Source organism: Macaca thibetana, chromosome 6 (genome assembly GCF_024542745.1).
Source record: "Macaca thibetana thibetana isolate TM-01 chromosome 6, ASM2454274v1, whole genome shotgun sequence".
Classification (NCBI taxonomy): domain Eukaryota; kingdom Metazoa; phylum Chordata; class Mammalia; order Primates; family Cercopithecidae; genus Macaca; species Macaca thibetana.
The window spans coordinates 160,361,617-160,377,740 of NC_065583.1; the positions used below are offsets into that span (position 1 = coordinate 160,361,617).

Consider the following 16,124-nt stretch of genomic DNA (forward strand, 5'->3'; position numbering starts at 1 on the left):
ATCTGTGTTTGGAATTGACACAGAGCCACTTCTGCCATATGCTATTGATCAAAGCATCCCCTGTATTCTAGGGGGTGGAGAAATGGGCACAGCTTCTTGATGGGGAATGACAAGAGCCACATAGCAAGAAAGCACATGGACAGGATGTATTATTTTAACCATCTTTGGAAAATACGGGAAGCAAGAACATGACTAGGCAGGTGAACATCTCTGCCACATCCTTCCATATTCAAACCTGGTTCTTTCTTGTGATTTTATAATCATCATTGCCTTGTAGGATAAAATTGAAACGCCATAGTTAATCCTAGGAACCCCCTTCAAGCTTGCCCACATGGATTCTACTCTCTGGCAGTAATAAAACCTCACCATTTCCCAAACACACCAGCTCTTGTGCACATACTTCTCTTTGTCTGTCCGTCTCCCCAGGTCCTCGGCTGTCTCTCCACCTAGCCAACTCTTCTGACTCATCCTGTCAAACTCAGCTCAAGTGCTTCCTTGTTCTGGAAACCTCCCCTGATGACCAGAGCAGATGCAGTTTCTCCATTCATCAAGCACCATATTCACTTTTCTCTATGAGTGCATACCAAGCTGTATTGTGATTTTTAGACTTTTGTGGAGGTTTTCTTTTTTTTTTCCACCCCCCTGCTTGGGCAGTGATCTCATGGTGACTTTTGTAGGTTCTGGCATGTACCAGACATCTGATAAGTGCATTTTGAATGAATACATTTATACATATTAGATGCTTAAAGGGGTCAGAATTCCATATGTATTTTTATATTGGTGGTGTTGAGACAAGATAGTTCCCTTGACCCCTTCGCGGGACTTGGAAAAGGGTGGCTTACTTAGCCAGCAATGCTCAAATCCCTTGCAGGACGGGGAGCATGCAGGTGAGTGGGTACAGGAGCCAGGGCAAGTGCCTTTGGGTCGTGGCAGGAACAAACCCTGTACTGGCCCACACAGCTCAGTGGAAAGTCAGTGTGACAGCCTCTTGACCCACACCCAGGTCCTTGTCCAGTGCCCAAGAGGAATGAGGTCACACAGACTTGAAACATGGTGAATGTGGAGATTTTATTGAGCAGTGGAAGTGGTTCTCAGCAGGATGGGCAGCTGGAAATGGGTTGGAGTGGGAAGACAGTCTTGTAGTTTGGCTGTCCGTGGCTGAACTCTTCCTGGCCATAGTCTCTGATGTCCAGTTGCTGCTTCTCTAGACATTCAGACACTTCTCTCTTCTGTGTGTGTGTGTTGAGTCTGGGGTCTGGGGCTCTTATGGGCAGAGGACAGAGGGCGTGGTAGACCAGAAGGCAACATTCAGGCAGGAAAACAGGGGTGTGAAGTTCTCATTTAGGACTGCAGGTCCAGGCTTGAGGGTGTAGCCCTCTCCAGAGACCCCACCCTCTTCTACCCAGTATTTCCCTGCCTCCTGTACGTATCAGTATCATCTTACAGTGTGACTTTAACCAAGAACTGAGGCAAAGCCCAGTTCCATGTAGTAGTGGACACTGCACATTCAACTCAGATTAATGGGCTGTGTTTTTTCTGTTACTGACTCAGCTACCTTATGATCTTATAGCCATTGTTTCATTCCTCAGAACCCCAATTAAGGAAGGAGACCAATGCATGGAGGCATCAACACACAATTATTCTAAGATATACCAAATGTTATTTTATAAAGAAGAACATTGAGATCCTTATGAGAAGAATTACCTGCTCGGTAACAGTGCCAATTCACAGCTCTCTATTTGTCCCAACATAATATGCTGCCTCCCTGTAGCCAAGAGAAGCCACTTTGTAAAGGATTCTGCATAAATTTCATGCAAGGGCTAATCTGCCTCACACTATGGTCCCTAATTACCAACAGTGTTGTTCTGACTACCAGGACAAATTGAGTTGGCCTACATGAACTGAAATATTTCAAATGGGAAGGTCATTGCTTTCAATGAAAATTCTGCTCCAAAAGCAAGGTTGAAAACAGCAATAGCCTATTGAGAGTTTAAATAAGCTCCTTTAGCAAAGGTAGCTTTCAACTCCTCATGGAGAGAACAAGTAAATCTAGTTATGACCACCTACTAATTAGTTAGATAGGGCTCCCCTGGGAAGTGTGTATTTAAACATAATTAATACTGAATATTGAGAGGGGTAATGAAATAAAAATGCATCATATGCAAACACACACTTTTAATTCATATGGGGCAAAATCTAGTTACTAAGCCTAATTGTATTAGACAGTTGACACTTGGGGAAGATTTCCCTGATTTGAAATAATAGCTAGCACCTGCTTTTGTTATGAGACACAATTAAAACTCAGAAGGAGAAGGCAGCATAAATTGAAAACTGAAGAGCTGAAATGCAATTTTTTTCTGAGATAGAGTCTCGCTCCGTCGCCTGGAGTGCAGTGGTGCGATCTCAGCTCACTGCAAGCCCTGCCTCCTGGATTCACGCCATTCTCCTGCCTCAGCCTCCCGAGTAGCTGGGACTACAGGCGCCTAAAATGCATTTTTATTTCAGCTTTTAGACTGTTAAAGCTGGACTAATAAGCCTCTGACAAGTATGCACATCCAGAGCAATCAAATAAGAGATAACATGGAGAGATGAGATATGGATGGTTCTGGAAGAATTAGAGAATGCAAATAAAGGAATAAATATGCTTTTTTGTTTGTTTGTTTTTGTTTTTGTTTGGTGAGATCCAGAATCTTTGGTATTTCTTCTGTGGACTCTGTAGTTGCCCTGTAGTTGGCAAATTAATGCTTGTAAGTCAGTCCAAATAATTGTTGTTCCTGTTAACTTCTCAGTTAGACACAACCTTCTCACTAAGCATTTTTATTCCTTCTAAGAAAACTTTTTACACCTTCTGCTGCTCTGATATACCCTCCTCCTGTGAATGGAGACAGACGAATAGGAGATTCTGGAAACAGGATGCAACTCCTGTTTCCAAAGACTTGGCACCTGAGTAAAGGGCAGCCTTTGATGGAAGGGTTTTCTTGGGTAGACACTGCTTTGTAAGGCCTATCTCACTCGTGTTGTTAGTTTCCTGTTCACTGGCCACCTACAGCTCCCTCTGCCATTTAGAGTTACTCTCCACTCCACATCACTGGGCTCTACTGGCCCTGATTCTCATTTGATAACCAAACCTTCACATTATTAATTTTGCTCCTCCTGGAATTGAATTTTGGAACTTTCCGGGCTTATCTGGTCACTCTGGCCCTGGTCTAGTATTCCTTTTGCTGCCTCCATGGCCTTGAGCCAGTTTTAGCTTTGTTCTGATTCATCCAGGACTTTATTCTCCTGGTCCTGGAGTTAAAGGGCAGCCTCGGCTACTCCTGTGTCCACTCCACTTGAATCCAGTACCCCGAGGAAGGTAGGGAAGAATCTCCTTATCAGCATGAAGTCTTCCTAGGGGCTGTCTCCTCCCAGGGCTGCTTTTCTGGGGAAAGAAAATTTCTCTCCTCCTTTGTAATTCTGGGACCCAGACACATAGTCTTGGACACTTATCCCAGGAACCCCCAGTGTAACGCATCCCTCAGGGTGCTTAATTTCTTCCTCCTGAACAGCAAATCATACTGAGCACATTGCCATAGTCCTGGGTCGTGACCCTTCAAACCCGCTGGGATTTCCAGGCTTCTGGAAGAAAATATTTATTGACATTCTAAATTCTGTACAATAACATGAAATCCTGACAGCATTCCCGAGTACTCGTGGGGAGCTCCCCACCCACCTCTCTGCTTTTTTGTTGGTTGCATGATTGAGTTCAGGGTATTTTAATGAACAAAATGGTGATCTATGGTCAAGACACCATCCCTCAAAGGATGTGTGTTACCAATAGCTGAAGAAGTGGAGGAAGATCTTTTCACATGAGAAAGTGAGTCTGGAGCATTTTGTCGTGCCTAATTCTTTTGGAAATAGCAACCAACAATTTTCTTTTTTGATTTCTATGAATTAAAATTACACTGATTAACTTCAAATGAGTGGTCTCTTTTAAAAAACTTTTTAAAAAACCAAACAAAACAGGAAGCTTTTGTTTTTCTGATACTATTTTGCTTCTATTTTAACTTTTGAAGTTAAAGTGGAGGAGAATGACAATTTGAACAATGGTGAGTCTTTTTAGCCACAACTGTAATTTATATGAGTCTTATTTATTTTTGGCATTTAAAAATGTTTTTAATGAAATTACACCAGTGAAAAATCAACAAAGTGATAGTTTGCATTATAATATGTAAGCAGTTGAGGAACCCTTTTTTTCCCTCTCTTTTTTGGGTTATAATAATTCTATAAATATTTGAAACACTAAATGTATCTTCACACAGTATCAAATTTCTACCATGTGGCTGATATGACAGGAGCTGATTCATAGTTGTCATAGCCCAAGTTCATATTTCTTAGAAATTAGAAATAAGTGGGTCATATTTCTTGAAAATTTAATCATCTTTCTTGAAAAATCTTCGTTCGTAAACCCATTTCTAATAGGTGTGCATTCCTTGTTTAATACTCATATCTATATTTTTCTTTTCTTTTCCTCTTTTTGCAAAGAAAATGGCTTTTATTAAGCTAAAAAGCATGTACATCAAAAGTGTAGAAACAAGGAAGAGGTTTGAAGGATCATTTAACAAGAACACTACAACTTTTTAAAAAATAAATCTTATATAGTTCTTTTTGAATTGTATCTAACAACAATTTGTAGATTATCTTTTAAAAAAATTAGTCCTAAGTCATTTATGATTTTTGTTGTTTATGTAGTATTGTTTTTGTAATTTCACTTTTCAACTTTTTGCTGTTTATATTTAAATATAATTGATAATTGTTATCTCTTTTCTTTTTTCTTTTTTTTGAGTTGGAGTCTCACCCTGCCTCTCAGGCTGGAATGTCGTGGTGTGATCTCAACTCACTGCAACCTCTGCATCCTGGGTTCAAGCGATTCTCCTGTCTCAGCTTCCTGAGTAGCTGGGATTACAGGGTACTGCCACCACACCTGGCTAATTTTTGTATTTTTAGTAGAAACAGGGTTTCACCATGTTGGCCAGGTTGGTCTTGAACTCCTGACCTCAGGTGATCCACCTGCCTCCGCCTCCCCAAAGTGCTGGGATTACAGGTGTAAGTCACCACACCCTGCCTGTTATCTTGTATTTTGAGGCTTTGGTAAATTAATTTACTACTTCTATTAGGTTTTCTTATAAATTCCCTAGGATTTCTATGCAGATAATCATGCTATCTAAAAAGAGAGACAGTTTCATAGTTTTTCCTTCATAACTTTTATACTTTTCTCTTTTTGTTATTTAGTTCATTGCATTGAGTAGGACACCCAGTGCAAGGTCGAATAGAAGTAAAACGGGTGAAAATCTTTGCCTAGTTCCTGATCAGAGAAAAGATAGTGTTTCCCCTCCACACAATTAGATATGATCCTATCTGTAAGTGTTTTTTAGATGCCCTTTTCTTTCTCTTCCTAGTTTTCATCATGAATGGGGGTATACCAAATGACTCTACCACATCTATTGAGAGGATATTTTTATTTCTAATATGGTCTGTTGCATTGATTGCTATTTGGATGTTATATTGACCTTGCATTTCTAGGGTGAACCTCATTCACTCTTGCTGCACTGTTGTTTTTATATATTGCTGGATTCAATTTGCTAATATCTAGTAGAGGATTTCTTCTCATCCATGCTCTTAAAGAATATTGGCCTGAAATTTGTCCTTTCTTATAATGTTTTTGTCAGGTTTTGGTATCAGCGTTGTGTTGGCCTTGTAAAATGAGTTGGAAAATGTTCTGTCCTTCTCTGTTTTCTGAGAGAGTATGTCAGATTGATAAGATGTTGTCTTTAACTGCTTTATAACATCTGGTGAAACTGGTCCTGGAGGTGTTTGTTGTCTTGTTTGTGGAAAGCTTTTGATGACAACTTCAGTTTCTATGTAGAATTATTCATACATTCCATTTCTTCTTGAGTCAGTTTTGGTAATTAAGTTTTCTGAGGAAGTTACCTATTTCCTTCATGCTCTGGGATTAATGGGCATACAGTTATTTATAATATCTCCTTACTGCTCTCCATCTTTAGCATCAGTTATTATATCCCTCTTTCATTTAAGTAATTGTTAACAGTTTTTCCAGAGAAATGATTCTATGTTTTCTAATGATTTTCTCTAGGTTGTTTAGATTTCGTCTTTCTTAGGCAAAGCAAATTCCTTTTGTCTAATCTTTAGCTCAGCTCTGATAAATTTGTGAAAATGCTTTTCTGGCAGAAAAGACTCATACCAAATCATGAAAATCACTTTTAATATGCAGCCTATAAATACAGCTCTACAAAGAATGGGCATATAATTAACTGAATTTTGTATCTACATGTCAACTTGATTACACATTGAGATGTTTTCTGCCAGCATTTCAAATCCCAACTTTAGTGTTGCAATTTGCACACCATCTAAAGATGATTGAATGTAAGTTCTAGCTAAATCCGTTTTCTGAAGAGGACACCTCTCAAGAGCAGGTGTTCTCTCCTGTGACACTGTTGAGTAATCCCGCCTGTCATATAGCACACAGTATAAATCATCATACTACAAATCTATTAACTTATGATTCATTCTGGCCTGCCTTGTAAAAACAAAGATGAAACAGTACCCGAGACCGAATGATTTAAGGCACCCTGAACAGATCTTCTCTCGCTCGGAGTTCAGCCTCGTTCCCTCTGAGCATGTGCTACTTTCAGAGAGGAAATTGGTTCCTAGATTGAGAAGGTTTATTAACTCTTTCAGACAACAGAAAGACAGGTCCACCTTCTTCTAAATAGCTTCTCAGAGACCTGATGGAGTGTCTGTCTTTCTCAAGTGCTTAGCTTACTGGCTGGAAGGGATTTATACAGGAAGAGACTTGGAGTATCCTGTCATTTCCTTAAAGAAAATTCACAGCTTTTTCTTCCCTCCTTTATTCTCTAAAGGCAGTAATAAACCCCTATTAATTAGTCATACTTCATTGATAAGAACACAGTATTTGCCTGGTTTCACAGCAATCTGTGGAAATTATTGGAGTGCTTTTCTAATTTCTCATGGAGAATGCTCCACTAACACAGAACCTCCCAAGCAAAGATACTCAACTCTGGGCCATGTACACTTTCAGAATCTTTGTAGGACTGGTGGACCCTATTGGTACATCTCTGGACAGTTACAAGTAAGGAGAATATTACATAATATCCAATGTGAGTTAGTTAATTTCTCCCAAAATTTCACTAAAACTAAAGAGATATAACTCCTTGAGCTTGTCTTCTTCGTGTTAAAATTAACAAACTGCAGCTTTCAGATTCAAGAAGTATTTGGAGATGCCATTTAGAAAGGTATGAGTCAGATTTTGGAACTTTGTTGGATTGTTTTCGCAGGTGTTGAATTTTTTCTATTCCCACAGCCACCTTTTAAATGGGTATGACTGTGCCCATGTTGTTTTTCCTTTCAGATATAGGATGTGTCCGTTTAAGTAGGGAATTAGGGGTGAGAGCAGAGAGAGTAGGCAGAGAGAAGGGCATTTTAGAAAGAACTGAGGCTTTGGAGACAGATCTGAGTTCTCCTTTCCTGACTAACGGGTGGCTTGGCCAGAGTAGGTCTTTATCCATAGGCACTGATGGGATGGATGTAGAGAGAATGCAAATCCGGCAGTCGGATGAGTGGTGGAAACTAAAGTCCGAATTCCGTGTATTTCCAGCATTTGCTGGGTGTGCTCAGCTCTGTGGTGCACCGGAGGGGGCATGAGACTCAGCGTCTGCCACCGGGAAACCTGCAGTCTGGGGACGACGGGGACGGACATGGCTATCTGGGATTCGAGAGTGAAGGAAGGAAGCCAGCTTTCCCCAGAAGTATAAATAGTGGACTGTGAGGGCCCAGATAGAATGATCCTGTTTAGGAGAGGAAGTGCATGAGAGGATGGCTTTTTAGAAGAGGTGGCATTAGTGCCAGGTATGGATGGATAGATCAGTTGAAAAAAGAGGAGACAGACGCTGCATGCCGAGGAAAGAGAGTGCTCAAAGGCACAGAGGGACCAAAGTAAAGAGTGCATTTGGTAGAATAAAAAGAAGTCATATGAAGTTGAATTGAGGGGTCTCCCTCCCTCCCTCCCTGCCTCCCTCCCTGTCTCCCTTCTTCCCTCCCTCCCCTCCCTCCCTCCCTCCCTCCGTCCCTCCCTTCCTTCCTTCCTTCCTTCCTTCCTTCCTTCCTTCCTTCCTTCCTTCCTTCCTTCCTTCCTTCCTTCCTTCCTTTCTTCCTTCCTTCCTTCCTTCCCTCCTTCCCTGCTCCTTTCCTCTCTTCCTCTTAATCGCCCTCCATCCCTTTTTGATCCTTCTGCCAGACACTGAGGATATGTGCTGAACCAAACATTTAGCCCTCCTCGCTGAAGCTTAGAGGGGCAGCTCCCCTTGCATTAGGAATGAACCCCGGGGAATTACTCTGAGGAGCAGGGAATGACTCACAGCTTCAAGTTCAGCTAGAAAGCTCTTTCAGTAGCCTAGAGAATACAGACTGGGAAGCTTCATCAGGAGAATTGTCATGGCACTGCAGAGGTGGGGTGTATGCCATTAATTGTTATCAAAGCTCTCGGTGGAATTATTACGTAGTCTAGTATAAGTGGTAAAAGCATGAACCTGGAAGCCAGACTACCTGGGTTTGTACCTCAGCTCCAGTCCTCACTAGATGTGTAACCTTGGGCACATTGTTTAACTTCTCTCTGCCTCAGTTTACTTACCTGTAAAATGGAGATAACAATAGTAATTCCCTCACAGAGAAGTTGTGGGAATTAAATGACTTAATACAAATAAATAAACTCTTAGAAAAGTGCCTGGCATGTATCAATCCTGTACAAGCATAAGCTATAATTATTAAATTATTAAATTTAGTAAATTATTAAATTACTTCTTCTAGTGCACTAAATGAGGGTGAACTTTCAAAAGAGGTGCCAGTTGATCCCACTTTTGCTGGAAACAGTAAATGAAATTGTTTGTTTTGTACAAGTAAACAGCTTTTCAGGAATATGAAAGAATCAGACATATTCAACTATTATGGAAAGAAAGAAAGAAAGAGAGAGAGAGTGAGAGAGAGAAAGAAAGAGCAGTAGCAACTATTTAGAGCCAATCTGGCTATTGTTATATTACTTTTCTTTCCAAATGTGGGAAGAAAGCTAAATGCAACACACACGCGCGCACATGCATACACACACACACGTACACACAGACACGCACACTCCTATGTATCTCCTTAGAGGAGACAGTGTGTTTATCCATTGAAATATTTCACTGACAAGTTTTGGAAATAATCTCACAAACTGAAATCCTGGCCTTTGAATTATTTCCAAAACTTTTGGCTGTAACGTTGGGGTAGAGAGAGAAGTCCCATGTGACTTATTTTCTACTTTTATCATCGAAGCAAATGGCCCATTAACACAGCTCCTTCAGGCTGAGCCCATTAGATGATGCATGCCCTCCAAGGGCAAGGACACTGGGAGAGTGTTTTCTAGTGGTCAAGGGCAAAATTATTTCTTCTAGTGGAAGAATGAGAACAACCCTCCTTTTTGCACATAACGGTAGATATAAGAAAGCACCAAATATACTGGGCAGAGAAATTACCAAGATGATAGCTGTCTTCAAAGGCAAATTCCTGTTTTTATAATCGAGGTTAGTAATTTTGGTTTCAGTAACGGTGTGTCCTCATTAAATATTCAGAAATGACGTTAATTTTAAGTTTCATCAGTATATGAGGAACGTCTGTTTACTTTTAAACACATTTACATATTTGCATTATTAGCAGGGTGTTATAAAACCAAAAAAAATTTCAGGGAGCTCACTATAGATTTTGTACAATTTACCCTTCTTTAAAAAATAATCTTCAAAAATCCCAAATTACTTCTTATGTTTACAACAAAAATAATTTCTATGATGATAGTGAATAGTTAAGCTTCCCAGTGTACTGTAATCAAGGGTTGTTCTTTTTTCCCTTGCTTCCGGACATCATCTTAAACACGTTCATTCCAAACTACCAGGCATTTGAATTGTACACAAATTTAAATTTGCTGTCACCAAAACAAATGTGAAGCGTTCCTGTTTCTTGTTTCTGGTGAGCCTCTCCCTTCATTCATTCACCCTCCACACCTAGGAGCAGCCACACCTCGTGTGTCAGAAGTGTGCCATACAGAAAATGGAAGAGGCTGGCACCTCAGGGTCAGTGCTTGGCCATTCATTTCCAGGGTCCCAGGAAATACTACAGCCAATGCATCCAACTGTCACTTCCATCCTCCCAAATCCAAGCATTCAGTAGGGCCTGGCCACACTATGTCTACAGACACCGTGGTGAATTATCATGCAGGGAGGCTTGGATCAATTAATTAGTAGGTCTTATTGAAGCCAAATATAATTCATTACGCAGTTTCGAGCTATTCAAATTTAACTCCCCTAAGATTACATCATAGAATTATTGGCAAACAGAAAATAGATATCAGTAAAGTCTCTTCTTGGTGAATCCTTGTTACTCACCGTTGGTTACCTAGGACTCCTCCAATTCAGGCATACACATTTTGAACATGCAGCCCACTATATGAAAGTCAAACACACACACACACACACACACACACACGCCTCATGGACTTAAAGGATGCTTTGTTTTCATCTATCTGATGTGATTAATAAATTGCCAAAGGGTAAGGTAACGTGTATACACTTGGTAGCACCCATTTAGGATGGATGATAACTGTTTTCTTCATTGCTCACCATGTTGCATTCAAAATAAATTTTAATGAGCATCAAAACTGAACAAGAACAAGAGATACTGACACGTCACCTCTGTTTGGTGACACCAGATTTAAAATGGTTAAAGATATGAAGGCCTGGCAGTTTGGTATAAATGTACTTAAAATTATGTCAGGAAACTGGAATAAAACAACTTCAGACACATCTTGGGATACAGCCTTGATTCCTTTGTAATGACAAAATAACACCAACTAGTTTAATTAGTTTTTATTTTAATTTAAGTTCTGCGATACGGATGCACAACGTGCAGGATTATTACATAGGTATACATGTGCCATGGTGGTTTGCTGCACCCATCAACCTACCATCCAGGTTTTAAGCCCCACAGGCATTAGGTATTTGCCTAATGCTCTCCCTCCCCTTTTTTCCCACCCCCCAACAGGCCCCGGTGTGATGTCCCCCTCCCTGTGTCCATGTGTTCTCATTGTTCAACTCCCACTTATGAAATAGTTTAATTGCTACTCATTCAAAATTGTAAAAGCACAAACCATTTCTCACTAAATTAATCTTTACATTAAAATGAATGGAAATCTCTTTCTCACGGTATTTCATCAAACTTTGTTGTTTGGTTCTGTTTTTTAAAAGAAAAATAAGGAAAATGACTTTAGAGAATGAAATATTTCAAATGTACATTGGTATTTAATCTTTAACAAACGTAGAATTTAATAGTATCATGAATATGCAAGGTCACATACATACTTAAAAATGTTACATGTAAAGTATTTATTTATGGTATGTGTACGAAAGAGAGAGAGTGATAGAGAGACAGACAATGAGAGAGAGAGGATCAGTGGCATCAACTTACCATTTGGGGATACATAAGTTCAGATTGAAGGTAAGTAAAGCATTTGACGAAATTTCAGATTCATCCGATGGACACTGATTGCTTAAGCTCATTTTAAAAAAGATTTAAAAAATTGTTTAAGAATTCTTCTGAGAAGCCATATATTGCCATAGCCAGAGTTCTTCCATACAGGATGAGATTATACAGGTTGTTTTGAGTTTCATGGTTTACTGACAAACCTTAATAACAATTCTGGTTTCATTTCTGCTTCAATTATGCAAAAGTGAGAACATGACTGATTAATCCTCTCCAGTCAATAGCAGCCTTGAAGGATTTTTGATCATTTGGACTGTAAATTTCTTTTGAATATTGATACTTCAATATTCAAATTGGCACCAAATTATTTGCCCCGCTGAAGAGTACATGCTGAAAATGTTTGTGAGTTTCAAAGATACTTCATGTAGGTACAAATTTTAAATCTTGACAAAAATGCTTCATGGCTTACCCATTAGATAGTAAAAAGTCAGTAATATCTGAGTATATGGAATGTACCAATAACAGATAATGTACAATTTTATTCTTCCTTTATGATTATCCTAGTGTTATCTTAAATGACTTTTTCACTGATGTTCTTATATAACTTATTTGCTTTTTACATTTTTTTTCTACAAAATCAAGAGACAGTTCCCTCTTTTTGCAGTAGCCAAATGTATTAAGAGCAAACTAAATTACCAGATAGAGAAGTTCTCACCATATATGGTCAGAGCGTATTTAATTTCATGCATGTGTGAAAGATAATAATGTGATTTCCAGGTACTAAATATTCCTTAGCCATTCACACTCAGTACTATTATCTGGAATCAAACTAGATTAAACTTACAGAATGGTGAATTACTGAAAATAATGAAGTTAAGGCAATTCATTAATCTTTATCTGCTTGTCTTTTTTATAGCCTGGATGAAATGAAAAAATTCATTTGGGGGACCGATCAGATTTCAAAGGGTCTGACATATGAAAAGAAACACCGGACTGAAAATGTTTTTTTTTTTTCTTTTTTAATTACACACAGCACCTTTCTTACATGCCTCTGTTTTTCTTTTAGTGGCAGAGCATTTCTATAACACTGGTTGAGAAAGTTCAGATGATTGCTGTAATCCTAGGATCCCTGTTCTTAATAGCCAGTGTGACTTGGCTCCTCTGGTCAGCCTTCAGCCCCTATGCAGTGTGGCAGAGGAAGGACATCCTTTTTCAGATCTGCTATGGAATGTATGGTTTTATGGATCTAGTGTGCATAGGTAAGACCATGACCTTCAACGTTAACACACTGTCAGTAATCCATTTCTTTCAGCGATTACGTTTTCAGCATTCGGATCTAATAGAGAATGTTGTGGATTGAGTTATCTCAGTTCTCCAGTTAATGAATTAGCTGCGGGTCACAATTGGGCTGCTTTTCTAAGAAAGCACAGAATCTATATTCCTGTGTAGTTTGAAAAAAAAATTAACAGGATAATGCCCATTTAAAGTGAGATATTGTGCAACTGAAAGAAAGGAGGAAGGGTTGAAGAAATTATTTGGAGTGAATGATCTAAGGATAGTTGTTTATTTCTAAGGAATAAGAGCAAACCAGTTGCCCTTTACAAAGCTGGGGGTCCTGGCCGATGCAAATGGCGTTACTGTATTGTGCATTTGGGGAGACGACAGACATCTCCATGTCTTACATCATGATGACTGTGCAGATTCTCTGAGGGCAGAAAGGGGCCCCTTGGAAGGTTAGGGACTTGGGGACAGTTTTCCTTGCTGGCCTGTGTCTCTTTGTTTTACTTAATAAACTCAGTGACTTAGAAGATAAAAAGAATCAAACATTTTAGCTAAAATAAACCCTAGGAAAAGGTTACTTCTGTGTTTCATTTGACCCATCTGTTGTTCGCTAGTACTGTGAGAAAACGGAAGCCGATCATGCAGCATTTATGTGGCATGTGTGAGGTGCACAGGCATCGCGATGGTGACCAGTTGGCGAGGGGCAGAGCGGTGTGGGTGGTTGTAGGGAGGTACCACGGCATCCGGAGCATTTGCCTGCTCTGATGTGGCAGAAATGCACAGGCTCCACCCAGATCTACTGAATTAGGAACTTCAGGGGTGGGGCCCAGCCATCTGAGTTTTACAGCCCCTCCAAGGTTCTGATGCACGCTGAAGCTTGAGGACTACCAGCTTCAGGGGATGGATGCTAAGCTTGGGATCAAGAGACTTGGTTTCTAATCCTGGCCTCTGCTTGGACAGGTCACCTTCATGCCTCCATACTTCTGTTTTCTCGCCTATAAAAATGCGAAAGGATAATTCCAACCATGCAAGTCTAAATAAAGGAAATAATGATTATAAAATAATTATGTTATTAATTAGAAGTTATAGATTAACTATGTTTGATTAAGTTGGAAACATTGAATAACTTTCAGATCACTTAAATTTAATGCCTCTACTTACTAGAGCTTTAATTTGACTAGCAATTTTAGTATCTTCAGTCATTTTTTTCTAAAAGAACTCTATAAATGTTTAAAATATGATCAGCATGATTTTTTGTTTTTACTTTTTTTCTTTGCTCTTTTCTCATTAGTACAAGTCTAATAAGAAAGAAAATGATCAGATTTCAGGCCAGAAAGAAAAAAATAAAAGAGCGAATGTTTTGAATAATATATAAACTGACTAGATGTTGCCTGAATAATTGAGCTAATCATGTATATGAACAATTTGCATGAAATGTGATAATGCATATGAAAGCATTTGGAAGTTCTAAATCTTTATTCAAATATAATCTCTAAGGCATTGCTCTAATAAAGAAGAATCACACAATTGATCCACAAATTGAATCCCTTAACACATTCAAAGACAGGGTTTATTCTGTCTTTCAGCATAAATGATATAAAATGAAGTGTTCCATTGATATTCAAAGGGGAGATGCAAAATGAAAGAGCCAGTTAGTTCCCAAGCCAACCTGGAAAGGAAAAAAGTCCAGTTGACTTTCTTGCCCTCAGTATAAACACTCAAAAAGACCATGCATTTCCTGGTTAGGAAATGATTTTTTTTTTAATTTCATGACTTACATTTAGTGCTGAGTTATTATATCTTAAATTCTGATGACTAATGTTAGTATTTTAGTCAAGATTATTACAATTCTGGTTTCAAGAGCAAAGACATATGAACAAATAATCTTTCAGTAATATACGACAATTTCAAGCTTCTCTTTTAAAATTTGAGCATTTGCCCATTTTATAAAATCAAATTTCTTAGAAACAAAAACAGTTGCCATTTCTCTGGAGATATTTTGGAGAATAAGTTTTTTTAAATTTTTTAAAAATTATGCTTTAAGTTCTAGGGTACATGTGCACAACGTGCAGGTTTGTTACATATGTATACATGTGCCATGTTGACGTGCTGCACCCATTAACTTGTCATTTACATTAAGTATATCTCCTAATGCTATCCCTCCCCACTCCCCCCGCCCCACAATAGGACCTGGGGAACATCACACACTGAGAATAAGTATTTTATCTGAGTCTTAAATATTGACAGTACGTTTCATTGTGTTTTGACTCATCAAATCCTAATTTTATCATTCCATGATCTATTTGTATATTTTGGAAAAAATTAAAGAATTCTGATTGAACATTGTTTATTTTACTTGGCAGTTTCACTAATTAGTCTGTTCTGGCCTGGAAAATATCTTAATTTTTTTCACCAAGAAATTAAGAAACTATTATAGTAAAGACAGCGAAATACTCATAGTCTACCAATAGCCAAATGGATTGCAGCCAGGAAGAGCTCCTGCTAATATTTCAAATTAATTCAAGTGTCTGCAAATTAAATGCAGACAGTAACAAAGATCATATTGATTGTACCTTAAATACTCCTGACTGGAAGACTTAGGGTTAGAGTTAGTGTGAAAAGCAGGTTTACAACTTTGCATCCCATTTCCTCAGCTCAGTTTAATAAATATTTCCTAGGAACTTTCTATGTGTTGAATAGTGCTAGGTTCTGCGAATAAAAATGAGAGTCGCCCACTTTCCTTCCCCAAGGAGCTCATGAGGAGGACAGGCAGGTAAGTAAATGATTAGAATACAGTGGGATGTGCACAGTTGCGGAAGTATGCACAGGAAGGGGTAGTTGGACAACACCAGGAGGGATGAACCCTGCGGTGCTGTGTGTAGGGAGGGGAAGGTTTCAGGCTGATTTCATGGGGAAGTGATAGCCAAGAGATGAACAGATACTTGGCAAATAGAGAGCTGGCCTCCTTCTTGCCATGGGAAGATGTGAGATTGGCTCCCCATTCAAAGAGTTTTAACATAATTGGAGACATCCCTCTTTCCTGTCTGTCCAAGCTTTCCAAACTTGATTCTACCTAAGTAGAAGAAACAGGTTGGCAGCTTCATAAATATCATTTGAAAAAATTATTCTGAAAATCCATAGAAGATTGTTCCAGAATCCAAAAATGTTATCATCCAGCCAGTCTATGTAATGCTTAGGAGAGTTGGATTGTTAAACAGAAGTTAAGATTTGGAGAACATTGTTTACTTGGGGAAATTTATGTA

General features: G+C 39.0%; 2 protein-coding genes across 4 annotated transcripts in view; one reads left to right on the forward strand and one right to left on the reverse strand.

Moving 5' to 3' along the window:
- BASP1 (brain abundant membrane attached signal protein 1) overlaps positions 1–16,124 on the reverse strand; it is a 1,209,505-nt gene that overhangs the window by 1,153,918 nt on the left and 39,463 nt on the right. The window contains exon 1 of one of the 3 annotated variants that reach the window (XM_050794717.1): positions 639–642. The exons of the other annotated variants lie outside the window; for them this stretch is intronic. The gene's annotated coding sequence lies outside the window, so the exon portion shown is untranslated. Of the gene's footprint in view, positions 1–638; positions 643–16,124 lie in introns of those variants that run through there. 3 annotated transcript variants of the gene reach the window in all.
- MARCHF11 (membrane associated ring-CH-type finger 11) overlaps positions 1–16,124 on the forward strand; it is a 113,871-nt gene that overhangs the window by 77,155 nt on the left and 20,592 nt on the right. Inside the window, exon 3 of the mRNA XM_050794704.1 lies at positions 12,647–12,839. Coding sequence (XP_050650661.1) covers positions 12,647–12,839 — 193 coding nt within the window. The remainder of the gene's footprint in view (positions 1–12,646; positions 12,840–16,124) is intronic.